This window comes from Aquila chrysaetos, chromosome 24, assembly GCF_900496995.4.
Source record: "Aquila chrysaetos chrysaetos chromosome 24, bAquChr1.4, whole genome shotgun sequence".
NCBI lineage: Eukaryota > Metazoa > Chordata > Aves > Accipitriformes > Accipitridae > Aquila > Aquila chrysaetos.
Genome location: NC_044027.1, coordinates 288,699 through 315,362, shown reverse-complemented (window position 1 = coordinate 315,362; position 26,664 = coordinate 288,699). Strand labels below are relative to the sequence as shown.

Genomic DNA, 26,664 nt, shown 5'->3' with positions numbered 1-26,664 from the left:
CGAGACAAGCGGTGACGTAGCGCTGGCCCGGCCCCCGACCCCCCGCCCCGGCCCCGCCCCCAGACCCGCCCCCGGCGGCGGGGCGGGCGCGGCCGTCGCCCGCAGAGAGGAAGGGACGACACGGGAGCGGTTTGAGCCATGGGCTGGTTATTGGAGCCACGGGGTGCTCATTAGAGCCACGGGGTGGTCGGTTATTAGCGGCTGCAGAGGCACGTGGGGGGGGGGGGCCGCGCCCCCGGGCAGCCCCAGCCCTCCTGGAGGCAGGGAGGAGTCCGGCTCCGGCCGCGGGGCAGGCGGCACGGCACGCCCCCCGCCCCGGCCTGCCGCCGCTTCACTGGCCCGCAGCAGCGCACGTTCATTTCTTCTGAAGAAATTTCATTTTACTTCCTAGGGAGAAAAAACAGCGTTAGGGGCTGAAGAGACGCCGGGAGTCATCTGGCTGAGGAGCGTCTTAAGGTGGAAATTTAGGCGTGGCCACCTCTGCCGGCAGACACGACTCCTGCCCCCTTACAGTGTGTTCTCAGCCGAGACCAAAGTTAAGAAACAAGTCTAGAAAGTTCTGAGATTAGGCAAGTTCCACAAACTTCATCTAAAGATGCAAAAGCTTAAAAGTAAAAGAAAAATCCTACAAAGTGTTCGGCATCCCCTGAAGGGGCAAACGTGAACAAAAGGAACACAAGCGCACAAGGCAAAGAATGGGCCCTGCTCTCTTTTGCATGCAATTAGTTGTTCAATAGCTAAATTTATTTTAAAAAACATACAAACCAACCCCCCCACACACACATAAGCAAGGGTGTCCCTTTACCAAGACTCCGAAGGATTTTGTTCATTCCACTTGGTTCCGTCTCTGGAATACTCTCCAAATACTCCAAGGCACGGACCTCAAAAAGGCCTAAAGAGAGGGGAGGAAAAAACCCCCCCAAAACAAACAACAAAATACATTCCGCTAGATGAGCTGTTCCACCTTTTAGCATGTGGCATCTTACATCATTAACAAGGAGGTTAGGAAAAGGAAATCTTGCATGTAATGTAAGCTGCAGGATCAAGCCCAGAAAGGAGCGAAATGCAAAAATTCTTTGCTTCATAAGATGAATTGTGCTGTGTACTTAGAAGGGCACAGAGCCAGTACATACACCAAAGTGCCAAGGGGGTAACTTGCCAGGACAAAGGACTTCTTAAGAGTCAAAGTCACATGACATTATACTTTGAAAGTGAGTTTGTAAAACAAGAAATTAAGATCAAACCTCACCTTTGACCACGTTCTTACTTAGCTCTCGATCCTGTATGAACCCTGCAAACATCTGCGTTTCCATGAAGAAGTGCAAGAAATGACGCACATTGCGTGACACGTGAGATTTACGGAACAGTTCCCGCTGAAACACCCGCTCCCCTTTTTCTGTGACATTCATGTGCAGGGAGTAGTGTCCAACAATCTCCACAAAGAACTGCACAAAAGCTTCAGAGACCAGGGAGTTAAGAGGCATGTCACCTGTGAAGAGGACAACAGAGGAGAACACTTTGGTCATTCCTCTTCTAAAAGAGGACCAGCAGTTACTTTTCAGGCTGTCTGTCTCAGACTATTAAATTTCAGATGAGTGTTTGATATCAGAGAAGCCACAGCCCAAATATTAAGATTTCTCTTCCATGTCAACTTTCTGCTGCAGCTGAGACAGGTTCCATTCTAAAGCTTTTCCAGTAGCTAAAGCATTCATAATTTCTTTTCCCCTGTTAAACACCTAGTGTCTAATAAGCTGTAAGCTCATAACAGTCTAAATTTAATTCTCTTTAAAAATTAGGCAAATTACAGAACACAAACCCACTGGAAAACTAACTTTGTTACTTCTGATGTGCATGGAATTACATTATTTGCCGACACCATTCTCTCAAGCTACTCAATGCTTTTTAAAATTCTCACACTTATTTATCTGACAGATTATGTATAAAGCAGTTCAACTTTGAAAATTATGTCAGATTACCCTCTAAAGTACAGAAACTTGCTACATTCTCTGTTTCAGAAAAATGTTCTCTCTGCCACTTACAAAAAATTGAAGAAAACTCAAAGCATGGGAACTGATGCACTTGGCCCAAGGAAAACTAGAGCTCTACACATACTGATTGTGAAAAGAGGAACAACTGTTAGGACACCAAGCTTCTGACACATTCACAAGAAAGATGTTCTCAGTAAGATCACAGGAAAATAGCTTTCTAAAATGTCGCTTCCTAATGTTTATTTCTGTTCACTCATTTTTATATCAACTACATAGAAGCTGTAGAGATTTGCTAATGTGAGAACACTTTTCCATAGAACTACCTTGTGCATCACTCTGCTCATGTGACAAGATTTCACTTCGTTCTTCCAAGATTTGTACAAGCGCGGCCTGGAGTTTATGAGGCAGGATCTCATCTTCATCTGATACCTAAAGAGAAAAATGGCCATGAAAGCATTTTTGTGTTGTATCTATCATTAGTAGAACCTTCTCATTGTGAACAGATGGGGAATACTCGTAACATGCCTCAAACAGTTACAAGTTACTCTGTGATATGGTATATCTTGGTGGAGACAATACATTTGTCTTGTAGCCACAGAAATGAAAAATGTTTGCTCAGCAACCTCTGACTACATACTATTAGAGTCACACACACAACTGGCCAACACAGAACAATGTGTGCTATATCCACGAGACAGACTCAAGGCTTATTATACCAGTGATAAAACACACAAGAACAACAAAAGTCTGTTGAGAAAATATTACAAGTCTCAACAGTATGGTTAAAAAAACCCAATCCTTTAATACCTTTCTCCAGTTGCAGGCTGCAATGCAAAATAGAACAGTAAGGCAAGGAAAAGGAGATGGAAATATCCTCCTGAACTAGTAATACTCCAGTATGTTTATAGCTACTTGTTTGGTGATGTAGAAGCACATTAGGTAAAAGTTCAGCAGAGAACCACAAGTGAACTGTGATAATTTGTCTCCTAGACTATCCCTCCCAGGGAGGAAAAAAAAAAATAAAACCAACAAACACACCCCAGCTAGACAAGAGAGGAGAAAGCCCTGTAGAGAGCAAGGACACAGAAAGACAGCCAGAAAGCAGCAAAGAATCTTGGTGGTCCGCTTCACATAATGAACCAACTAGTCCCTGTTTTTAAATTCAGCTCAGATAAACAGCATCTTTGGCTTTGCAGAGCTCTGTACCTCATGCGACCTCAATCTTGCAACAAGGATTTGTAAGCCTGTTCTCTCCTCTATTGATCAAAAAGGAACACAAGATATTTCTTCAGCCACTGGAGTCTACATACGAATACTAGCCTTTGCTGATTTCTTGTTTTCATTTTCTTTCATTGATGCCTTTTCCTGGCATATAACCATGAGTGACTGATACTGTTATTTCACTCACCTCTTGCAAGAACTTGTCAGCACAAAGATCAACAATCAGAACCTGGGGAAAGATGTACAAAACACACTGACTTATATAACCAGGTATGTTGCTGTACAGAAAAAAATCACTTTTTCTTTTTTTTTAAAATGTCCCCAGTGGCAGGGGATGTCACACATGAAATACAAGTTTTGCGTAACTGCAGCCTGTCGATAAGAGCAGTGAATATTATTTATCTTTGATAACAATGGAACATCCTGACATGTATCTGGCAAGTTCATCATCTGTCTCAGAAAAGTTTAAGAGTTTATATTAAGACAGAATCCAGAGAGATTATTCCAGAAGTCAGCCTCATACCACTGACATTGTCCCTCCACTGTGCTTCACCCAATTCTCACCTCTTCTATGGGCAGGTCCTGGAGCTGTGGTAACGAGCAGGAGAGAATGCCAATTAAGAACGGGGTCGGAGAGCACACAATATCAATCATAGAAGTTGGTAGGACTGGTATGTAGGTGTGTTGCCAAGTGAAGGGATAAAGCGTTGCAACTGCGGCATGGCCACATTTAGACAGAGTGCTAGAAAGGCAAGAGAAGCACAGAGTGGATTGTCAATGTCTCGTTCAGTACTCAGCTACAGACACAGGTTAGAAATGCTCGGGGAAAATGTAATTCACATACATTGTTTATGCATCAGCAGAAGCCCCATGCATTCACTTTTAAAGTCAGTTATGGGGAGCTAGGAATATCATCAACCCAGACTAAAGCAGTAAAGGAAACGTTCCCGTATCTCCTCTTGGGTAAATAACATACTCCAAATTCTAAGCATGCACATGTTGTGTGGAAAGTCTGGAAAAAGCTTTTAAATGTAACTACAAGAAGTTAGACAAGCTTGTACATGAAACAGGGCCAAACACAGAAATAAAAATAGTATCCTCAGAAAGAACTAGTCGCTTAGACTCATTTTTTACCTTAAGTTGTCAGCAACAAAGATCACCCTCCTTTCCAGCAGGAGAGACGCAAAGACCCGAATCGTGTGAGAGACACTTAGACACTTAAACAGGCATTCAAAGTCAACATGTTCAAGTCGAGAATCCAATGGACGGCAGAGTTCCATCACCTGAGAGGCAAGCAGAGATGCAGAGCGCTGGAGGAGAAAGGCACGGCACAGAGTCAGGCCGGACGAGGGGCAGCCTGGCTGGAGCACAGAACTGGTGGCTCCTCACCAGTGGAACCCGGCAGCCTGGGCAGTTGGCATCGCAGAGGACTCCCAAGCAGCCCTTCCTTAAAAAGCTGGGCATCACTTCCAGGGTAGATGATTCAACAGGAAGGCGGTTTCTGCGACAGCCTCCCTTCGGACTTCAGGACATGATCTTCAGACTAATTATTTACAGGCAGCATCACTCTACAGTGCAAACTGCCACTATGCCCCAGAGATACCATCGACAGAGGAAAGCCTGTCCTGATTTCCGTTACCTCATGTCCTGCTCCTGGCAGGAAACTCCTCACAGTAATCATGCGACCAGGAGCAGGGAAAGGTGCCTCCATTACACTGCGCATAAATGGGTGTACTAGGGCTGGGGACATCTCTCGCCTCTTCTCCACTTCATCCAAAATCTGCAAGAAAATACAGTGGACATTGGTTCAATGCCTGCTGGTGAGCCAGAAGAGACATGAGCCTCTGTTAGAGTATCCCATGCCATAGCTACGTGTGAAGGCTCCAACACAGACTCAAAGCCCTCTCCCCCCTCGCTTGGGATCCCCGTGAAAGCTCCCCTCAAATGTCTGCACAATCAAATGGGAATAAATACGTGTGAGTACAACCCTCCATTCTCAAATCCAGTCTCCTGCTACTGCAAGGAAATGTCTTGTACCCAGTAATCAAATTCTCACAACTAGTTAGAGGAGTAAGAAGACCAACACCCCATCCGCTTCCACAAGAAATCTTCCTGAAACACTGTTCTAGAAACTCTGTGCTGCAACAATTAGAAATCAGCTTTCATCATAAGCTTGCCCCTATATTCTTCTGCAATAGCTGCCCTTTACCTGCAATAGCTTTCCCCAGTCTTTACCTCTTTATCTACTCTCCTCATGGTGCTAGGAGAAACAAGATGAGATTTCCACCCCACCCCACCCCCCAAACTGATTTTCCATTTCCAAGTCATGGAAGAAGAGGATGAAGGGGCACCATCAGTAATATCAGGTATTAGAAGCCAATTCCTGACAGTCATTTGCTGAAGGAATAGTCATCTGTGTATTGGCTGACAAGTCTCAGCACTAGTATCATTTTATTTGCCCTGTGAAAGCAAAGGTGGCAAGGAAGCACCACCCTCCTGGGATGCATTACAATCGCTAAGCAATTCTAGACTGGACAGGAGCATCCAGTTACTTTCCGGAGCTTGCAGGTTGTCAGAGACTCAAGTTGGATAAGAACTAACAGGCTCTCCCCAATTCACCTTGGAGAAGAGGTTGAAGCAGCCCAGGCGGCTAACGATGCAGTATACCTCAGGAAGGCGCTTCCCTTTCCCTTCTGGCTGAAAGGCAACAGGAACAGTTATGCTGAGAACAGGGATGCAATAAAGAATCTAGCACCTACACTGTAGCTGATTTGCAGAATTCCTTCTGCTGTAGTTCCCTCTACACTTCTGACTTAAAAGATTCCTGAGGAATGACCAGTTCCAGGAGCTGTCCTTCACGCCCAGAGCCCATATCACTGTATTGCTGCGCATCACCATCTTCCTTCCCTTATGCCCTCAAAGGGCTGGTAACCTCAGCAACAGCACAGGCACTACATAACCCACACGGGGAATTACCACTGATTCACGTCCTGCACTTGACTGTGCATTTATCAGTGCATTCTTTACATTCCACCCAATACACAGATGCTTACCAGCAGCTTCTTGCAGTACCCAAACCAGCGGCTGCCATCCTCACCCGTCAAGACAAAAGAAAATGTTTCACTGGGAAACCAAAGAACAGTCAGGGTTAAATTCACCATGCAGTTCAAAGAAGAGACCAACAATCAAAGCACACAAACTATAAAACATTCTTTTTCTGGTCATGCTGAAGACCCCCTGCTGTGGTTAGCAAGCTACTTCAGGCTCTATTCAGGGTAAAAACCTGCAGCCCATGGACTATCATTGAGCTACTGCAGCTCTCTTCCTTCCCAGCTGCTTCTCCATTCTGCCAAGGAGCAACAGAAGCACTTGCCAGCCCCGGGATCTGGCCTTGAACAGACGTTACAAACTTCCTTCTTAGAGCAAAGACAGTGCTTGGGCAGAAGCAGCACTTCTGAGTCCACCTCCATATCTCATCTCCCTCTATCACAGGAGTTAGCGATTCAGCCTTTCCCATTTTTTCCTTGCTCTGGCTGCAGTTCTTCTGGTCCAGGAAACTGGCACACACCTAAGCTCTCAGCATTGCCTGTTTCAGGCATGAGTATTCAAAAACAAGTCTTTACCTTTTAAGGTCTGATGTAGGACACCAGTCTTTGGGATCTGGAAAGCAGAATTTTGGAATGACCTTTAGCCTCTCTTCAGTATCCTTTGACTGTCTGAAGGGATGTTCAGGCTGGAGGGGTAAGACATGCATTTGAAGTCACTGAAGTGTGGTGCACAGCTGCAGCATTTAAAACAATGGGAGACAGTATCTTCCTGACAATTCCAAATGCTGAACCATCAGATAGCTAATGCACAAGTATAGGAGAACATATTCTAACTATAACAGATTCCCAGTTCCCTCTTGCATCTTTCCTGCTGTAAAATTACCTGACCTTTGTAAAATTACCCAGCTGGTCTTGGTAAGAACTGAGTAAGGATTTACAAGCATGGCCAAGTTTATCGGGGAATGAAGCTAGAACTGACCCCCCCAAATGATGGTTGTGTCAGCTTGCCTCGGTTCTATTCCTAGGAGATTTGAAGACAACAAGAGGAACAGGAGTATTTTCAGCTTGTGATGAGTCATAATTCAATTGCAAAAACAGTGTATCCGAGTCACGTGTTCCAGTTACCATGTGTGGGCTCAAGTCAAATCCCTCAAAGATTACAGGACAACTTTCCGTGCTCAAAGCTGCCCAGAAGGGGCAAAAGGAAGGTTTTCAAATAATAGAGATCACATTTATGTAGGAAATGCCCATGAGGAAAGTTTATTGCATAAAGCTGATTTTAGACATTGTACTCTCAAGTCAGCGCATCTAGGCTATTCCAGTGTCCCAAGCTGTGACAGCAGGACAGAGTGGTTAGAAAAACAGTACAGCATTTTCACAGAGTAACAGCTGTACAAAAGCTTTTATGTCCTTCGGCAATGCAGCCCAAAGAAGAGGGTGACAAGCAGATTACTTGGAAGCAAAGCTATTTTTAGAAGGGAGACAACTCTGTGATCAGAACACCTCCATAATTACTAGGCAATGTTTCCTGCAAAATCCCACGACAGACTGTCCTGTATAAAGTCATTCACCAAAACACTTTAATTTGAGCAGAGGATAAATAAACACCGAGAAAATAATTTGTTTTGTTAGTGCATTTATAAAAGCCAGCGAAGAGCCACATGGTACAGTTGGGTCTGATTGTCTGCTAGGGCAGCAGGAAAAGAACAATGCACTGCCCTTCCCAAAGGCGATGAACAGATTGAGAGGTTGCACCAGGGAAAAGCTAAATCTGGTTACATTCCTTTCTTCCTCCTAACACCCTAAAGCTCGCACTTTTAGCAGATATTACTTATGTATGTTCAGTTTTGCCCACTAAATTAAGACTGTGCACTCTTTCTGGCTGTAGTCCCTTATTCATTTTGTGAATCCAAAATGTTTACACATTTAAGACACTAGAGTTATTTGCACACAAATCCCTTACGCAGCTGGACACTATGGGTCCTGCTGGAGTCCCACATAACCTCCCTTAATGAATCTGACATCTCCTTCTCTATTTGGATGACATGCAGATTCCTTCATAATCTCTGGCTTACTCCTGACAGCACTGCTAGAATTACTAGTTTTGTTCTGGTTTTTAGTGGAAGGCAGCAGGTACAAGCCTAGATGGTGACAACTGAATATTCCTTTCAATCTGGAACCACAGAAGCAAGCATCAAGGCTCCATCCTCTTAGCTTCACAGTACCTACTGTGTACACTGAGTCATAATTCCGAGTCACTTACTGATATTGTCAACCATTTGGGCTGAACAGACAGAAAGAAAGCTTATTTCAAATGGCTTGTTCTAGCTACAGTACTTTAACTTCCACAGTTCTCCTCTGCTTTTTGGGGCCTAGTACACATGGCTTTGCCATTTTAATTTTTTTGTTTTTTTCCAGAACAGTATAAATAAGCATAAAAGCCCTGAGATTCTAATTCCTGTGCACCATCAGCCAAATTGCTTCACTCCTTGTTTGTAAATCACAGACTACCAGGATGAGGTCACACCAGCTTTGGGAACAGAGCACTGCACTCCCTTTCCTCTCCTGCAGATTGCCTCAGCAGTGTATCACAATACAGTATGGCTTTATGATATTTCCAGGCAATTAGAATTAGAGTAGGAGCCTTCCTAGTTCCCAAAAAAGACAGTAAACTCATTATCAAGGAAGATATTAAACAACTGCCCAATGCTATATAATAGATCTGTAACAGAGCAAGGTGCTTCATATTCCAATTCCTAACCAGTAGGCCAGCTTTACTAGTATAGAGTTTAGGAAGGGATACACACTGCGAGAGGAAATAAACAGCTGCTGAGTGTGTTTTGTGGGCAGGTTTCCTTGCAGCTCCTACCTTGATGGGAAACTGCTGTATGATCTGTGGTGTGTATGTCATCTCAGATGCTTTCTTATGCAGAGACACCACCACAAACAGCTCAAATAGCCGCTGCTCCTGAAGCTCTATCAAATCCCTCTCCAAAGTCTGGTAGTGCGGGTTCCTGTTGGAGGCTGACTGCACCTGCAGCAGGCACCTCTGTCGACCTGAAGAAAGGAACAAATCCAAAACCAGCTTGTGGCTATCACCTCCACACACCTACAGGTCACAGAAGAGGACTCATCACCACCTTAAGAAGGGGGAAAAGAAATGGGTGCATCTGCCTAACATCAATGCTGCGCTCTACGGGACTTGGACTCCTGCGTCAGCTCCTCAAGCATGGCTGTTCCACAGAGGGAAGCACTGGCCTTGCAGCAGCTCTGCAAATTCCCTCTTGACCAATAGCTAGCATTCTCCTGCTGTCCTGACATTCTCTCCACACATCTCAGAGCAACATGCCGTGGTAACGATGAGGGAAGCCCAGCTGTGAGAAGAAGCCCAGCTTCACCAGCTCAGTAATTGCCAGGTCTCAGGCAGCTACTCTGTAAAGCAGCAGGGGCATTCAAAAGGGGCAAGACCCAGTTTCCTGGCCAAGAAACCTCCAGGCTGGGACGTCTTGACAGGCAGTACGGACTCACAAGCACAGGCACAGCACTCTGATGTAAGAAATCCCTGTGGCCCAGGCACCTTGATGCATTCCAGACACTTTGGAAATCAGGCAGTGACTCAGTCACTGTATTTCTGCAGAGACTCTTCATTCTCCATTACTCTCCTTAACATAAAAAAGTAGAACTTCCCTATTCTCTCCAAGTTAAAGCCTTCTGTACGCTTCCCTCCAAGTAAATGAAACGCCTAAAACAATTCTATAGGTCCTTTTCACTAGATGCTCGCTTAGAGACATGGCAGAATCACTCATCAGGACTGCTGGCCAACCATTACCATCTTGCATTCAAACCTTACCAGCATAGAAGCTAAGACCTCTTTGGTCCTTCCCACACCAGCTAAAACCAAGTAAGTATTTCAAATCTGTAGTTTGGGCCTATGATCAAACTCAGGACTGTGGAACCAGACAAATAACCAAGTGATTTCTCCTCAGAGAAAAGGTCATTTCACAACATATAAAACTGAACCAAGGGAAGGAATTAGGGGGAAAATAACCTCAAGTGTTAGCAGCAAAGGTGATCCAGGGACAATCTCGTGCAAGACACATTTTAGTTAAGTGTGACTCTACCAAACCAAAAATGAATCTACTTCTAGCGACTGGCAGATTAATGGCATTAAACCTCAAGGGCTCAGGAGAAGTGGCAGAAATAAAGGTTGATTTGTCACAGCAACAGCTCCCCTGCCTTGGCCATGCTGCCTCTTAGATGTTCCCTTTCTCTGTCTCAGCAGAAGCCACAACTAGTCAGTGTGATTACCCCATTAGAGCCTTAGCCAAATGTGCAGTGCTATGGGGACAGGACCAGCCCCTGTGATTCACTCACTTTTTGGCTGATTTTCCGTATCACTTTCATTCCCACTGGTTTCACCTGTAACACATAGTTTTCACTTATTAGCCATGCAGAAGGAAGATAGGCAACACCCAAAGTTGGGAAAGAGAAAGAACTTTAGACTCATCAGATCAACATCACTCAGGGCTGCCCACCTATCCTGCTCAAAGCATCAGCAAAGAACAGCCAGTACTGGCAAATGTGCTACAACAGTAAATTTCAAAAAGCTGAGTTGATATCAAGTCACTGTTTCCCATAAACCACCTGTAGGTCAGCTGAATGCAGGCAAAGAACAGAAACCAGGTCGTTATTTGAGGCTGCTATAAAAGTTGACAGAGTTGCTGAACAGAATATACTATAAATAAAGACCACAGCACAGCTATGGAATCAGAAGAACAAAAGAATATCACTTTAGAGGCACAAAAGCGATGAGTGGAGTAGCCAGTGGTAGTTCTCATGCCAAGTGGTTTTGTGGAGAATTTGGGGGTTTGTTCTGCTTTTTTGAAAAAGCACGTTTAACCAGTACCCCAGCTCTTCAGGCTCAGATCATAGCGGAATCTTCCATTTGTGACAGTGTTAAACTTTGTTTATGCAAGTGTTCCCAATTATAGCAGTCCTGAAAGCTCAACAATTTCACCTGCAAGACATGGGGTTTAGCACTGTAGAGTAAGCCCAGCATGAGCTGCAGGAGGTGGTGGTGCCTGGCCTTTTAGCAGTACCTGAGGATGTACAGGAACTGTGCCACTCAAGAGGTTTGTAGCAAATAGAATGGTGCTGGAGACCTCTATACCTTTCATTGGAGGCACTTCTCTCCCAGCAGGACTGCACAACTTCACCCTCTTCTTTCCACGCTTAGAATCAAAGATCTCCTGTATTTTTAGTACCAGCTGAAATCCAAAGCAGAAGCAGAGGTTAATGTGGGGGTCCAGAAAAGGGTCCAGGTGCCAACAGGACTGCAGCCCAACGGCTACCATCTAGCACCACAACACTTGGGAAAGGCTGCCCAAGTCCTGCTTGCTAGACTACTTCTAGCACAGCTCACTGGGTAATGGATGAGCACAGAATTTCTCCTACAAGAGAGACATTACTGTTAGCACCACTCAAAGCTGACACCAAACCGTACAAGCATTCTGGAAGTTATCATACTTTGCTTACCAAACAGAGAGCAGAAGCGGCAAACTGTCTGGCATCAGATCTCCATTTTCTATTAGAGAGGCCAACTGCAAAGGCACTTGCAACCATATCTTAGAAACCCTCCACCACAAAGGACTCTGAACTCCGCATGCTCTCAAGCATCCCAATTCTTTCCAAGCCCAGACAAAGCAGAGCTCTCTCAATGTAACTTGGGATTTGGTTTTTGTTTGTTTGTCTTGTTTTGTTTTTTAGGTTTGCTGCTGTAGTTGGATGTCAGACAGCTAGAGTAAGTTCTCCAAAGCACCATGTCAGGCACAGAACAAGGCTGCTCTAAGCACAGTCCTTGTCCCAGGGTAGTTTGCTAAAATGAAAGGATTATGTACTTTGTGTGAAGAAAGGCAGTGGGACAGAATAATGGGTCTATGCTGCAGGGACACCAAAGATCTGATCCACTGGAAGAAAAAATTTGGAAAAAAACATAGCCCAGTGCAGACTAAGCTACAGACATTAGACACTCCAAGTCGATGCTGTTAATCGTCCTTCCACTGCTCACAACAGCCTTAAAACCAAAGTCCTAATGCTTTCTGTTACTCCTGTCACAGGCCTCTCTAGACTCCTCCCCCCCCCCTCAGCCGCCAGGTATACAATGCTGCAGGTGGCTCCTTGATTCTGCACGTCAAAGACAGCTATCACTTCATTGTGAAGAAGGATTTACGCTAAATGCAGTGAGCAGGTCAGGTTCATTCTTGTCCCAAGTTAAGAATTCATTAAATGCTCCCACTGAATGTAGGAGGGTGGGGCCCAGCCATTTGTCACCACAAATGCTGCATAAAAAGGAAGATATTCAGCAAGAGAACCTGTTTTTCAGCTCAAGCCTTTATCCCCAGCTCAGGAAACTAGGCTTAGGCTCTTCTCCTTTTCATATCTATTTCTCCCCATTTCCTGCGTTAGCCAGTCCTCCTAGCACCATGAGGCTGCAAGAAAGAAAACAGCCCACAGCAGAAAGCAGTGCTTCTCCTGCAAAATCTGCCTTCTTTCCCCTCTACCATTCAGCCTTACCTAGAAGATTTCCATTTCTGTTCTGATTTTTGTAGTTGAGTCACTAGTGAAAGATATTGGGTGTGTTTAAGGCAGCTACGTGTTTCTTAAGCAATAAGAAAGTTTGGGGTTTTTTCAGACTCTAATCCTTTTCTCAATCTCTCGAGCAATCTTGGCTCAATTCCTTGTGAGCAAAAAGAGTAAAGTGTGCTTCCTGCATGTAAATTGTTACCAGACTTTTGGATAGGTTTGCTTTTGGAGACTGTTTTATCTTCCCCCTCCAAATGAAAGATACTCTCCATCACAGCATTTTTATAATCCTGCCATCTCCTTCCTGATTTTCCAGGCCTACAGTTTGTTTAAAAACAATACAGAAGTTGCTTGTTACTCTAAAGTACTTAACGTTTGAAGTACTTTGCAGCTGTCCACCTCTACCTCAGCCTTGTGCAGTTTGAGCAAATACACCCAATTTTCACAAGAAATAAAGATCTGCAGAAGTTAAATGATTTTACCATGGCAAAATTAAGTTGTTGCCACCACCACAACTGCAATTCGAGTCTTATGCACAAAGTGCCACTACATGCTGCTTTATCACTGAGGAACATGAGCTGGTAACCAATACTAGCATCTAGAAAGATTCCCAATGCATCAAATGAGAATGACAACAGAGTCCTCTATCGTGAAGGTGGATTAAAAGCCTTTCTCACTACTCACCTCAGAAGCATATCTGCCTTTGCACACAGGCAGGAGGGAGTAGCCAGAGGCACCAGAGGGGAGAACTGTATGAAAGCTTTGTGAAATACGCTTATCCCTAACAGCTGCTCTTCACCTTTAGACTATGAAAGAGCTGCCAGGGTATGTTCCTGTTGGCAAGTCAAGGACTCCAAGCCAACACACCAAGTAACCAAGGGCCCAGCCAGCTCCCCACAGCAGCCCCACACTGTCAGTCATCTAACAGCTCAGTGCCTGCAGCAAGAACGTAAGGGTCAGTCTGAGAAGTCATCAGGAGCAAGGGACACATACACACAACTGTGCAGAGCTGGCCCTTTAACTCACAGAGAGCCTCCTTGCATTCCTGCACGACATTCAGCACAAAACCAGCATCATGACACTTCATGGAAGCACTGGGAACAAGGCTTAAATGACAAAGCACAAGCAAGAGCTAGTATTCACACACAGCACTAATCTCCAGGTCAAGACCTAGTACTCCGTTTGCAGATTCTTGGCCAACAAAACCACTGCTGCCCCACCTAGAACTGGCACTCTGTTTTTTGCTCCCCGAACACCTGCCCTACTACTTGGAGAGGAAACGATTCAAGCAGGGTCAATTGTCCACACATACAGCAGTGCTAACCAGCACTCACCTGCCAGACACACAGCTCCATGACCACTTACAAAGCACTTAGAAGGTGCTAGACAAAGCAGCAAGAGTTTGAAATGACATGCACAAAGTAATGTATCATGCTTAAATCTCACCCAGGGCAAGTTCTTTTTCCTGCTAGCAGCCTCTACTGCTCGGAACAGCTTCCACTCGGTCAGTGTGACAGGCAGGGTTGTGTCCTTCACCATTTTCCCTTGGAAACTTGTCTGGGAGGGCTTTAGCTCAAGAGTCTTGCGACTGAGGAAGGGAGGTTTTGGGGGAGGCTAGAAAACAGAATTGGAAGAGATGATTAAGCATGGGATTAAGCTTTGGTCCAAGCTCAGAGTCAAAGGAGTCAGATTACAAATGATAAACTTCCTGCAGCCTCCTGCTCTACCAAGCTCTCCATCCCACCCCCAGCCCACACACTCAAGCATCTCATCAACTCTCTTGTTCCTATTCTTTTGCTCCTTAGCAGCTTAATCAACTGCCGCTGCCATGGCTGTTCATTTCCATTTAGATCAATAACAAACAACAAAAAATAAGGAAAACCAAGGACGTAGCAGTGGAGAATGTGGGGCCAGTGGGGAGCACAAAATAGGGCCCTTGTGAGGATGACTCTGTAAACACATGACAAGTTAATCCCCTCACCGTACCTTGGGAGCCCTACTGGTGCTCCGGGGGGGTGGTAGCTTCCAGACAGATGGGACCTTCCACAGGGGTAAGGGCAGTGCTCCAATATCTTCATAGGGGTTCTCTTTTGCAGGACCTGGAAAAAGCATTGGATGGGGGATTTATGAAAGGAGATAAAGTCCTGCATTCTTGCAAGGGATGTAAGCAGGGAGAGTGTGCAGTTGTCTGCCAAGGCTTAACAGGGTCTGAGGAAGACCTGTTTTAAGACGGATTAGGTTCCCACCACTCAAAAGATCCTTCTAACCCGCTACCATCAACTTGGCAAACTGTACACAGACTCAGCAAAACAAAACACTTCTATCACTGCAGAGAAAGTAGCTCTATTGCAAAGCAGCTAATTTTGTCAGTGTTCACACTGATCTCTGTGCAGCACTCAAGCAAAGCGTTTGAAGAGCTAATAAAGAAATCAGTTTAGCACAGGCCAATTCTACCAACCTTCCATGACATCCAAAATCAGGCTGTTCACATGCAGATAGATACTAACATCAACAAAGAACCCCAGATGGGGAAGACCTTAAAAGTCACAGAGCTGGAAGGGGCCTCAGTGCATTCTCATCTTCATTCCTCCCCCCCCAGCAAATTTGCTACCCTTAAATAAAGTGAGCTCATCCCCCAGAAGCACAGGCACATACAGATAATGTCCTCGTAGATGTTGTCTTCTGACTGTGTGTAGACTAGCCGGGATCCTGTAGTGCCATTTGTCTCTTCTCGAAGTCTGTGGGAGTTTGTGGTTGCCATCCGGTTGCGGAAGCCCTGGATGTCCTCAAACTCAAAAGATTTCCTAGAGGAAAACCAGTGTAACTTCTTCTAAAGGCATTTGCATGTACCAGTGAGTTGCTGTCTCCAGTCCACACAGAGTATGGTCCTCCTTGGGGCCATCAAGCACATGGATGCTCCACACTGGACTCTCTGATTTCCAAGTGTTGAGGTTAACCCCAGCTGGCAGCTCAGCCCCACACAGCCGCTCGCTCACTCCCACCCAGTAGGATAGAGGAGAGAATCAGAAGGGTAAAAGTGAGAAAAAGCGTGGGTTGAGATAAAGACAGTTTAAAAGGTTAAGCAGAAGCTGCGCAAACAAGCGAAGCAAAATAAGGGATTCATTCACTATTTCCCCTCAGCAGGCAGGTGTTCAGCCATCTCCAGGAAAGCAGGGCTCCATCACACGAAATGGTGACTTGGGAAGACAAACGCCGTAACTCCAAACGTCCCCCCCCCTTGCTCCTTCTTCCCCCAACTTTTATTGCTGAGCACAACATCATAGTCTGGGATATTCCTTCAGTCAGTTGGAGTCAGCTGTCCTGGCTGTGTCCCCTCCCAGCTTCTTGCCCACCCCGAGCCTGCTTGCTGGTGGGGTGGTTTGAGAAGCAGAAAAGGCCTCAAGACTGTGTAAGCACTGCCCAGCAATAACTAAAACACTAGTGTGTTATCAATACTATTTTAATCAGAAATCCAAAACGTAGCACCACACAAGCTACTATGAAGAAAAATTAACTCTATCCCAGCCAAAACCAGCACGCCAAGCAAGTCCTACTCACTTACTCTGGGAGATTTTTAAATTAAAAATGAAGTTGGAGGCTCCATGGCCAAGCACACTCCAAGCAGGTATGGCAAGTCCCATCTGTCACAGAGGCAAGAACCCAAAACACATTTTGCAGACTAAGCACTTGCAGCAGTACTCCGAATTAGCGCACTGCTCTCTACTGGACCTCTCCTACTGCTCATGCTAAGGTGTTACCGTATTTGCGAGTTTGCATTTTCATACATTCGGCCTCCATTTCAAAATCATTGCAGAGAGCTCACAAAAGAGCTGGCAGGTATTAGCCCATCATCATAAAATTTGGCTTATTGCTGCACATTTTGCCACGGTGAAAGAAGGTTTCAGGAGTCCTAGCCACATCTCCATCAATAATGTTCACGCTACTCTCTAGCACAGCTGCCCTAAGCAGCTCGTCTGTAAGCAGAACTACCGCCAAGCTAGCTCAGAGGTTTTTTACTCTATAACAGGGACCTACATACAGGAAAGAGGGAAGAGTAGCCAAACCTACTGCAAAGGGGGTACCCACAGCTGACAGCCTCCAACTTTAAGCAACAAGAGAATCTTTCACTCACAGGAAAGCCGAACATTTAGCAGCCATACTGCCCCAAGAGAAAGCTATTCTGTAATCCACAAATTGCAGCTGAGGACAAGCTCAGGGCAAGAAGCAGGCAGCACTCTCCCTGGGGCCAGAATATTGTCACTCAACTCTGTTTTAAGGTGTGGGACTGACATCTGTTTGGAGCTTTTAGCCTTCTTTGCAAGATTATCAGCAGCAAAAGCAGCGCACACGCAATGCTAGAAAAGGGATACTTTCATCCAGAAATATCCTCTCCCCATCAACAGAGGCATCATCAGTACTAGCACTTCCACAAGGATATCATGGCAAGAAAGCTGTTTAAACCCATCTAGAAAGTGATTTAAGGAAATACGTTTCAGACACGAGAGATGAATCGATGTACCTCTGGGTTCTCCCTCTGATCCTCCTGCTGGCTATTCTCTTCTCAGGCTTGTTGGAGGATGACACCAAGTTTCCTTCATGCTGCTTTTGCAGGGGAGCTTCCCTGGTAGCACTGGCATCACTACAGCTACTAGCACCCTTTTCTGCAAGATAGCGGAAAGTCCTACGGGGCTTGGGTGGTGGGATAGCAGCTGGCTCCTCTTGCCCCTCAGCCTCAGAGTAAATGTTTTTCAAGCTCCTCTCCGCCCTGCAGAGAGAGTCCACTCCTTTAAGTTCTCTTTCCGTGGAGCAACAGCTCCCTTGCTTCCTCTGAAGGGCCAAGGGAAATCGTGGGGCTCTGCCAGACAGAAGGGGATCTACTCTCCTCCACAGAGTTTGTGAGGTATAGAAGTTCCCTGGGGGCAGTGTCGCCCCTGGGTCCAGGAAGCCTGCTTGCCACTCTCCTTTCTCCTTGCCTTGGGAAGCTAGGCTGCACACACAGGGCTTGAGGTCACCACAGTCACCAGTCTGCAAGCAGCTCTGTGCATCTTCCCTGAAGTCCAAACCCAGGCTCTTTGGATCTTTGGACCCAGTCTTTCTGCCCTTCTCTGTATGTTCTGGCTTTACTTTGGGTACAGCATGGCAGCTGGTATCATACTTTACTCCGAAGTCCTTCAACTGCTGTTTCTCCTTGCTGGAGCACCCTCGTGTCCTCCCCTCCCACTGGGAGATCTTCTGTTTGATGTTGCGGCAGTGGCTCCGGGAGAGGGTCTGCACAGCAGAGCGGGAGAAGCTACTGTCCACTGACCCTGTTGGGTGCATGGCAAGTGCCAATGTGCTTACAAACACCCCATCTCCAGCCTTGTCCAGGTCCACCCGTGTTCTGCACGCATCAAGCTGGCATGAGACTCCAAAGCACCCAGTAGTGTCCACGAGCCCCTGGGTGTCAGCTCTGCAAGGACTGCCTGCTAGCACAACCTGCGGACAAAAAGAAAAGAACCATCAGCTGCACTCCAGCCATACACACCACCGGGCACTCCCAGCTGCTCTCTGGCAATTGCTGAAGAACATTCCTCCCCAAATCACATGTTCAAGACTGGCTTCCAGAGCATGCTCCCCACGAAGCCTGTTTCTGTAGCACACATCTGGGAGGGTTAACCAAAGGAAGTAGGGGTCTCACCGGCTTAAAAAACAAACAAAACACCACAACAGGAACAAAACACAGCCAGGGATCCCAAGGGTCCAAACTCAAGGAAATTATTTAATGGCACAGGAACACAGCAGCACAGTCTGTCTGCAACAGAGCTCTCAGCCAGCGCCTCTGCAGTTTGCTTGTACCGATGCAGGTCAGGCAGGAGTGCTCAGTTTCTCCCGATGCTCTGTACTGCTCAGAGCACCTCAGGCAGCACATAGCTAAACCACTGCAGCACGATGTTTCTACCAGAGCTCTCAACACAGCAGAGACACAGCAAGATACAAGATACCACATCAGCTCTATAGAAAGGGAACCACATCATCTTCTCCAGAGAGTCAGCAGCAGCAGGACGGCTGCTGCTTCACACAAGAGGACTTGGACAGTTGTGATGACTGGAGAAGAGCCCAACTGCACTCCTCCTCCCAGAAGTGTTCTCCTGCTGCACAACACAAGTAAAAACCTGTCTGATGTTCTGCTTGTCAACACCTGACCTGAATTTGCTATCAGTGAGACTGGAGGGCAGTGGTGCCCAGCCTGTGGCTTGCAGCCAGGGAAGTTTTAAAAGGCATACAACAGAGGCCAAAAGGCTGAGGAAACTGGTGAGTTCTCATGCTCATGAGGAAAATAGCCCTGTGTTTAGATTAGCAGAGGAGAAGGAATGCTAAAGACCCAGCACCTACAGGTCCTGTATGACCTCAGCAGAGACATTTCATATGGGGAGTCCCCAGCCTCGGAGCCCTTTGGCTCTACTTGTAGCTTACAAGGCATCCCCAATATTTTCAGATATGCCAGCACGGTTGAAAACTCATCTTGGACAGTAGACAGCAGCCCACAGGCTCTAATATGCTCTGTTCCTCCCATTCTCCAGGCAGTTACCCCATTTCAGAAGCTCCAACCCTCCAGGTCTATTTAATGTTCTCCATTTGTATTAGGAGACAAGCACTCAGCAAAGCTTGGGTTCAGGCCAGGTCGCCATGCAGCAAGCCTGGCCACGCTGGCTTCAGTAACATTCCCCTGGCACTAAGAAGTCTCCCTGCAAAAGGCAGAACGAGCAGCAAGCAGCCCCCATTCCAAACATACAGCAAAAACAGAGGACCTCTGCAGAAAGCAAGCCAGACTTGCTTCAGGTGGGAACACAGGTCATAAGTCAAACAAAGCCTGTACTCAGGCTCCACCTGACAGATCCAGCTAGCTCTTACTGCCAAAAACTGGGTATGTGTCCTCCAAAGCTGCTATTACGACACCCAGTCTTCATTGACTCACCAGAGTCTGTAAGAATTTGCAGAACCAAGGATGGGAAGCAAACCAAGCTGGAAGACAGGAGCTTAAACCTGCCTGACAAGGGTTCATGCTCTCCACGCACCAGGCTGGGTGTGGAGAGCCCCTACCGCAGCAGAGGCCTGCATCCTTCCCACCGTTGATACCACACCTCAAATTCCAGGGCTCCAGCGCTACCCTGGCTCTATCCCTGGCATTGCTGATCTGCTTGGCAGAGGCATATGCGGTGCAATTAATAGAAAAGCACTGGCCTTGGCAGACCTACTTGATATAGTTAGTGAGAAAGCTCATTGACATAGGACAGCCCAGGGCTCCCCAAGCAACCTAGTGATGGCTTGGGCACACATGGCACCAAGCCTCGGCTTTCTGCTGCACTTTCACACTCTCTACCAAAGCAGCATTGCTCACTGTGGCAAGAAGCTCACTGCTGCCTGTCTCCAGAGAGAACAGTGTAGGTTCTTGCAGTCTGGCACTGCTTATCACATTGTCCCAGACAGCTGCCGCTAACTCTCCCACTCAGCAGTGAATGGGCTAAACTTGGACAATCTAGGTAAGCAACTGAACTTGCTGATATTGCAACTGATATTTGCTCCATCATCAGCCCTCTTGTCCTTCATCAGCGCTCCGCCCTGTCCTCAACACTTTCATAGCCACACCGCTCCTGACCACAACCCAGCACGTCCCCAAAGAAGCGAGATAAAGCTACTACTGTGTAGATGGCACTGCAACTCCAGCACCAGCTCCAGCGCAGCACAGCACCCCCTCCCCACTCCTGCCAGTAGCAAGGTGTAGGCAGGGGACACAAGAGAGCTGCTGATCCCCTAACAGAGGGCCAGGGAGAGAGCAGAACAAGTTTGAGAATGACAGAGAACACACAAAACAGCAAACCACACCTACCCCACTCTCCCCGACTCCCTTGCCCAGGGTACTGCAGTGCTACCGCACCCCACTGCAAGACCCTCTTCCCACACAGCCAGGCTGCTCCAGGCAGCGAGGGCTCCCTGCCCTCTCCTATAAATAGGCATTGTTTCCAAAACATCCTGAGCCAGTGCAGAGCCATCCTTCCTCAATCCCTGCCTGCACAGCCCTGATTAGCAAACAGGAAAGCAACTTTCCCCTTTCCTATGCCATTGCAACTACTCTACAGCAACAGTGCTCAGGGCCGCTTCTGAGGACCTGAAGCACAAGCTAGCAAAGAAGCAAAGGGTCTGATGGGGAAAGCCAGGCTAGGAGAGGTGCGACGGCCTCTTTTCAGCTAGTACAGCTTCAGACCAGGCACCTTTACCCCCAGCCAGGTCTTCAAACACAGGACCACTGGATGCAGAACTTGCATGGGGACAGGTACCTGAAGGACCTTGCAGTGTGGAGCAATGGGCTTATTCACAGGACTAAGCACTTCGAGGCCAGGATATGCACTCATGGAGCACATGCAGCTCCATGCTGACAGCAAGCCCAGACATGGCACCAAATGCTCCCTTGCTTCCCAACAGCACTGGCAGCTTTCCTCTGCGAATACACCACCTGTCAGCTCCCCCTGGGCACAGACCAGTAGCCTGGCAAAATGCGTGCAGCACCCATGAGGGCAAATCATTGCACAGAGTAGACTGAGTAGCCCTGCTCAGTAGCTTTCTAGTTGGGTCCACCTCAGAGTGTGCAGGGCTGCCAGTACTCAAGCAGGTCAGGTCTGCTGGCTGCCAGCCTGCCCCATATCCTTCCTCCAACTCACATTGGCAAGGGCGCAACAAAAAGTACATTTGCTATAGTTTCCTCAGCCAGTCTGCCATATTTCTGCTTCCTGATATAGAGCCATGGCCCAAGTCAGGCTAATGCTCCTACCTCTCCTACTGTCCACATCTGTGTTTCCATGATGAGGCACAACCAGCAACGGAGAAACACAGTGAAGAAACACAATCCCAGCTAGCATACAGGTACTGGCAAGACTTGAGACTATGTCTACAGTGCTGCCACCCACTCTGCTCACTGAAGAATGCCCAGAGTTCAGGCAGTTCACCCCGTGCTCAAGCAATTACCTGACTCTAGCATCCAGAGCTATATAGACCCATACGCAGAAAGAGAATCCGCACTGAGTTTATTTCCTCTCCTTCAGCAGAAACCTACCAAGTAATATTACTTCTCCAGCCAGTGAAGCTCCATGCACTGGCTGGTGAAGTAGTATTACTTAGCAGGTGAAGAAATAAGCTTCACTCACCTAAGAAGCCATACAGTTTTGAGTGCAATAGTGAAGGTCCTTCCAACACGTGTCATTGATCTTTGAATTACCAGATACAATTAGAAACACATGGCTCCTGGATTATGTTAAACACAGACAGTAGAGCACAAGCTTAAAGCACCCAGTGTTCTCTCCTGCTCAGTACTGCTCTGCCAGTCACAGGCCTGAACTGTGTCTTCCAAGGTAACCATCCAAGAAGGAGAAGAATGCAGCTTTTTACCTGTCCAGGCGTGCAAGGCAGGTGGCTGCTATCAAGAACTAGGTGTTTAATCTAAGCTTATCATGTGAGCCACGGCAAGGGTAGAGACTGATCTTTGGTGAAAAAAAGAGCAGACTGGGGTGGTCTGACCCAAGCTAAGTAACCCTCTGAGGCAGTCTGAGATAGTCCAAAACACAGCTTAGGGACACAGAACTGGTAGAGACCACCTGAGTCAGGCAGCCAGCACTTGTATCTCAGGGACCACACGCACCATTCCTTTCACAAGCTAACCAGACTTAACATGACTGCTGCTCTCCTGACCACTCCTTCCAAACTTCTTCAGTGGCCCCAGTATGCTTCCCAGTATTTCCACAGAAGCCAAACTTATCATCCTTACTGCATTAGTACTTATAGTAGTTCAGTGTAGTCAAGAACACTGAATTATTTCATTGACAGCAGTAGTTTTGGTCAAAGAGAAATTAAATAATTTCTAGACAAAGTATCACACATTTCTCCAAAAAGACAGCTTCTCTGATCCACACTGTTTGAAGACAGCTTCCATATCTTTATCCAAAGCAGAAGAATGAGGCACATTCACACCACATGATAGGCAGCCCTAACTCTTTTTCCAATTCTGAAAGCCAGAGAGCACACTAAGCATTTTCCATGCAAAGTTTCAAGACAATTCCATTTCCTGAAACCACATACTCAAGGAGAGAATGTGGCCAGTGCTGTTCAAGAATAAAATACTCTTTGATGCTGAGGTCAAGCCCACCCACAGCAGGTGCTGCTGGTACCCCACAAGCCCCCGACCACACTCACACCAGCACCTGATTAGCTAAACAAAGGCACTAACACACCACCTTACCTTATCCTGCTGCACAACAGACATGAGAACACGCAGATCACTGACTTGGCAAGCCCATGCAGTTCTGAAGCAATCTTTCACTCCTTTTATGAGAGCTGTGCAGTTCTAAACCACCCAAGAGACCTCCTTGTCACCAAGCCTCCTGTGTTGGTAGCCAAATAAAAGACAGTTTCTGGTCTTCTGAAGTCTCAGGAAGCTGCCAGCTCAGTCCCGGAGGGATGAGGGGACAGCCAGCACAGCAGCAAGGACCCCTTCCAGAGTTCTCAGCTACTCCCATTCTGTTCAGCTCCAGAACAAACCTGACGCTTTACTGAACAAAACTCTGCCATGCTGATGTCTGAAAGACACGGGCAGTACCAAACAAGCAGATTTTATATCAAAATAAGTAACACTTCAGGAATGTGGTATGCTTAGTCATATCCATCTCGATACAAAGCAACTCTAGTTATTAACTCGTTCGAAACTTCTGCATATCATGCTGGGGAATGGAGTTCCACCTCATCAGATACGTGGCCATGTAAAGCACAGCCCCTGGACATAGTAAATGTGATGCTAATCTTAATTACACGGCAAAAGGAGGTTAAGTCTGACCTCTGCCACGGGTCCTAAGACTTTTGTACTGATGAGAAAGATGTATCTGGATCTTTCAACTTTCAGTCTTTTTCTGAAGTGATGAAATTCAGCTTCTTGAAAGTAAGTTTTTACCCACGCTAAAAAAAAACCCACTTTAAACATGTAAGCCCTGAAGACTTTTATGCCAGAGGACACACGTACAGAACCCACAATACTATTTTTAAAGTCATAGTTTTTTAACCTGACTCACAGTATCTGAATGCTCAGGTTAGCAATACTGAAAACAGCAGTTGACTCAGACACCACACCACAGGCTGGCTGCATGCCCCAGGAATGCTGCAGCTTCACACAAGAACTAAGACCTAAGGTGGAGACAGAGAAAAGTTAAACTCAAACATGAGTTATCCTGGAGCTGTTTCTTGGTGCAACTGTCAGACGTGAGATTCCAGGCTTCCCCCAGGGCTGACATCACCATAAAGCCACGACCACCTTTATGTTACAAGGGCTGCCACAGATAGGCTGTGTGGGGCCACAACAACCAGCCACTCATTCCTTTGGAGAAGTCTCGGCAGCATGGAGGCAGCTGCCCCAAGAGGTTCAGAGGCTGCAGACCAAGGTAGCACCAGAAAACCTTTCAGACACACATCCAGATAACGTGTTCCCAGAACTACATACATACTGGAAGACTGAGATAAGAATTTTGCCAAGCAGCAACACAGAGTACTAGGACTCAGCACTCCAGGACAGATCCTCCAGCCAGCTGTTTCAAGCAGGAATGTTTTACAAGGCCACCAACGCCACCATTTATTCCCCCCATACCCAACACCCTCAGACATTCTTTGCACATGCCTTCCCTTCAAGGCAAACTGGAGCATACAGCCCAAGAGACATGCTTTTTGGGACAGGGTGCCCAAAATCTTTCAGGGTCCATTTCTTCACTCACTACATCCTACCCCTGCAGGAGTTTAACTTCTAAATGCTCAGATAGTAAACAATTCGCCCAATCCTGCCTGCAAGCCCCTGAAGGGACAAGCCGTCTGAGTAGTGACTGAAAGACACACCACACTCCTGGGGAGCCACTGCGCTCCTGACCCTAGTCAGGACACTTCCATTGCTCTAGCAAATACCCTGCTTAGGGCCTTTCCCTCACCCGCCCATCGGTGACTGAGCGGACAGCTGGACCAAACTCCCGCACCTCCCCTCTGGCTGACAGAGCCCTGGAAGGGCAGCACATGGGTTTATTCAGCAGCTTCTCATTTCTCTGCTCCACTCTCCCTTTCCATGCAGCAAAGTCACAGCTCGCTTCTCATCCCTCCCTTCTGTAACTCTGACAGACAGGGACAGCAGAAACCACAACCACCGTTGCCTGAACACACACTTCCAGGGGCTGTTTCTCCTGCAACTCCTACTTTTCTTTCCTTATTAGGGCTGATGCAAGTCCTAGCTGTCAAGAGGAAGAGCTCCCACCACTACTAGGGCTCTATCAGAGTCGTGGTAGCCAGGTGCCCACTCAGACAGGCTGCGTTCAACCATGATAACTGCAACAGAGGGGTCTACACAGTGAACTGGGAAAGGCAAGGGGAGACTGGTCCAGCACGGCAGCCTACACCCCAGGCTCTAGGACAGCACTGCCAGGAAGGACCTCTGTAACTACTCAGGCCTGCGTACCTCAGTGCAACAAAGCACAAATATCTAGCGCTACCCAAAACATCACAGCTTACTAGCAAATAATTTACCCCAGAGAAACTGTACAGAATTACAGAGTGGTTGAGGTGGGAGAAGACCTCTGGAGATCACCTCATCCGACACCCCACTCAAGCAGGGGCACCTACAGCAGGCTGCCCAGCACTGTCTTGGGACAGCTTTTGAGTATCTCCAAGGAGGGAGACTCCACAGCCTCCCTGGGCAACCTGTGCCAGTGCTGGGTCACCCTCAGAGTGAAGAAGTGTTTCCTGATGTTCAGAAGGAACAAATGTACTGTGTGTCAGTTTGTGCCCATCACCGCTGGTTCCATCACTGGGCACCACTGGAAGGAGCCTGGCTAGGTCCCTCTGCACCCTCCCTTCAGGCATTTGGATACGTTGATAAGACCCCCCCGCCCCCCAAGCCTTCTCCAGGCTGAACGAGCCGAGCGACCGTGGTGAAACTCGAGGCTGGTGACTCATGCAGGGCAGCTGGCGGGCTGGAGCAGGCACCTACTTCCCCCTGGGTCCAGCTCCCGTTCGTTCGCTCCCTGCCCTGCCCTGCCCTGCCCACGGGGGAAAGCGTCCAGTCGCTGCTTCCCTGCCTGTCCAGACACCAAGTCACGGGGACCCCTCGGGACAGAGCTGCCGGCCCCGCCGCAGGCGCTGGAGAGCTCCGCGGCCGGCGGGGCTCCGGCCGGGGGCTGGCCGGTGCCTCCCCGCAGGCACGCCGTGCCGCAGCAGGCCCGCCGTCTGGCTGCAGCATCGCTCACCTCCACGCTCAGGGGCGGGAAACGACGCCGCAGCGCTTCCTTACCCGATCCCAGCAGTCCCAGGCTCTCGCTGGGGCCGGGGCCGGGGCCGGGGCCGGGGCCGGGGCCGGGACCGGGACCGGGACCGGCAGCGATCGGACCGCGCCGCGGCCAGCAGCACCCCGGCCCGGCCGGCTCCGCCGCCAGCGCGTCCCGTCCAGCAGCCCCGAGCCCCGCCGCGACCCCGCGGGAAGCCGTAATTTCCACCCCGCCCCGGGCCGGGCCGAACTGCCCGTCCGGAGCCCCAGGCGATGGGGCGCGGGGGAGGAGTCCCGCCGCGCCGCTCCGCTCCCCGCCGCCACCTCCCCTCGCCGCCCCGCCTCACCCGGTGCCACGGCCCGGCCCCAGCCCCGCTCCCTCAGGACGCTCCCGGCGCGCACCGAGCCACCGCCCATTGGCTCGCGCGGCCGTCACTCAGCCGGCAGCCCCGCCCCCCCCTCCCGCGCAGACGGCACGGAGCTGCTCACAGGCGGGATTTTACTGCGCGGCCGC

The 26,664-nt window shown here is 48.0% G+C and overlaps 1 protein-coding gene across 8 annotated transcripts; it reads right to left on the bottom strand.

Annotated features, from left to right (window-relative positions):
* Window positions 1-130: 130 nt before the first annotated feature.
* Window positions 131-26,560, bottom strand: DENND2C (DENN domain containing 2C). Of its 8 annotated transcripts, none has more exons than XM_030000362.2 (19): window positions 23,106-26,042; window positions 17,358-18,313; window positions 15,494-15,642; window positions 14,825-14,937; window positions 14,285-14,452; window positions 11,427-11,523; window positions 10,631-10,675; window positions 9,126-9,313; window positions 6,833-6,942; window positions 6,263-6,332; window positions 5,829-5,906; window positions 4,849-4,989; window positions 4,344-4,492; window positions 3,774-3,951; window positions 3,397-3,438; window positions 2,312-2,417; window positions 1,250-1,489; window positions 806-892; window positions 131-387 (listed from the first exon to the last, which is right to left on the bottom strand). In XM_030000362.2, exons 1-19 carry the CDS (start codon window positions 23,127-23,129, stop codon window positions 356-358), a joined length of 2,973 nt encoding a protein of 990 aa, XP_029856222.1. In that variant the 5' UTR covers window positions 23,130-26,042; the 3' UTR covers window positions 131-355. The 8 variants fall into 8 exon arrangements, with proteins under 8 accessions (XP_029856222.1, XP_040975797.1, XP_040975798.1 ...); XM_041119863.1 differs by lacking the exon at window positions 23,106-26,042 and adding an exon at window positions 18,820-23,081 and having other exon boundaries at window positions 4,344-4,519; XM_041119864.1 differs by lacking the exon at window positions 23,106-26,042 and adding an exon at window positions 18,820-23,079.
* Between the last annotated feature and the right edge of the window lie 104 nt (window positions 26,561-26,664).

Bases quoted from the DNA above. Each gene is read 5' to 3' on its own strand.
- DENND2C (XM_041119861.1), bottom strand. From the start codon at position 18,852: ATGATGTGGTTCCCTTTCTATAGAGCTGATGTG. The intron at 1,490-2,311 runs GTAGTTCTATGG...TCCTCTTCACAG, and splicing joins TGAGCAGAGTGATGCACAAG to GTGACATGCCTCTTAACTCC. The intron at 893-1,249 runs GTGAGGTTTGAT...CCCTCTCTTTAG, and splicing joins AAGTAAGAACGTGGTCAAAG to GCCTTTTTGAGGTCCGTGCC.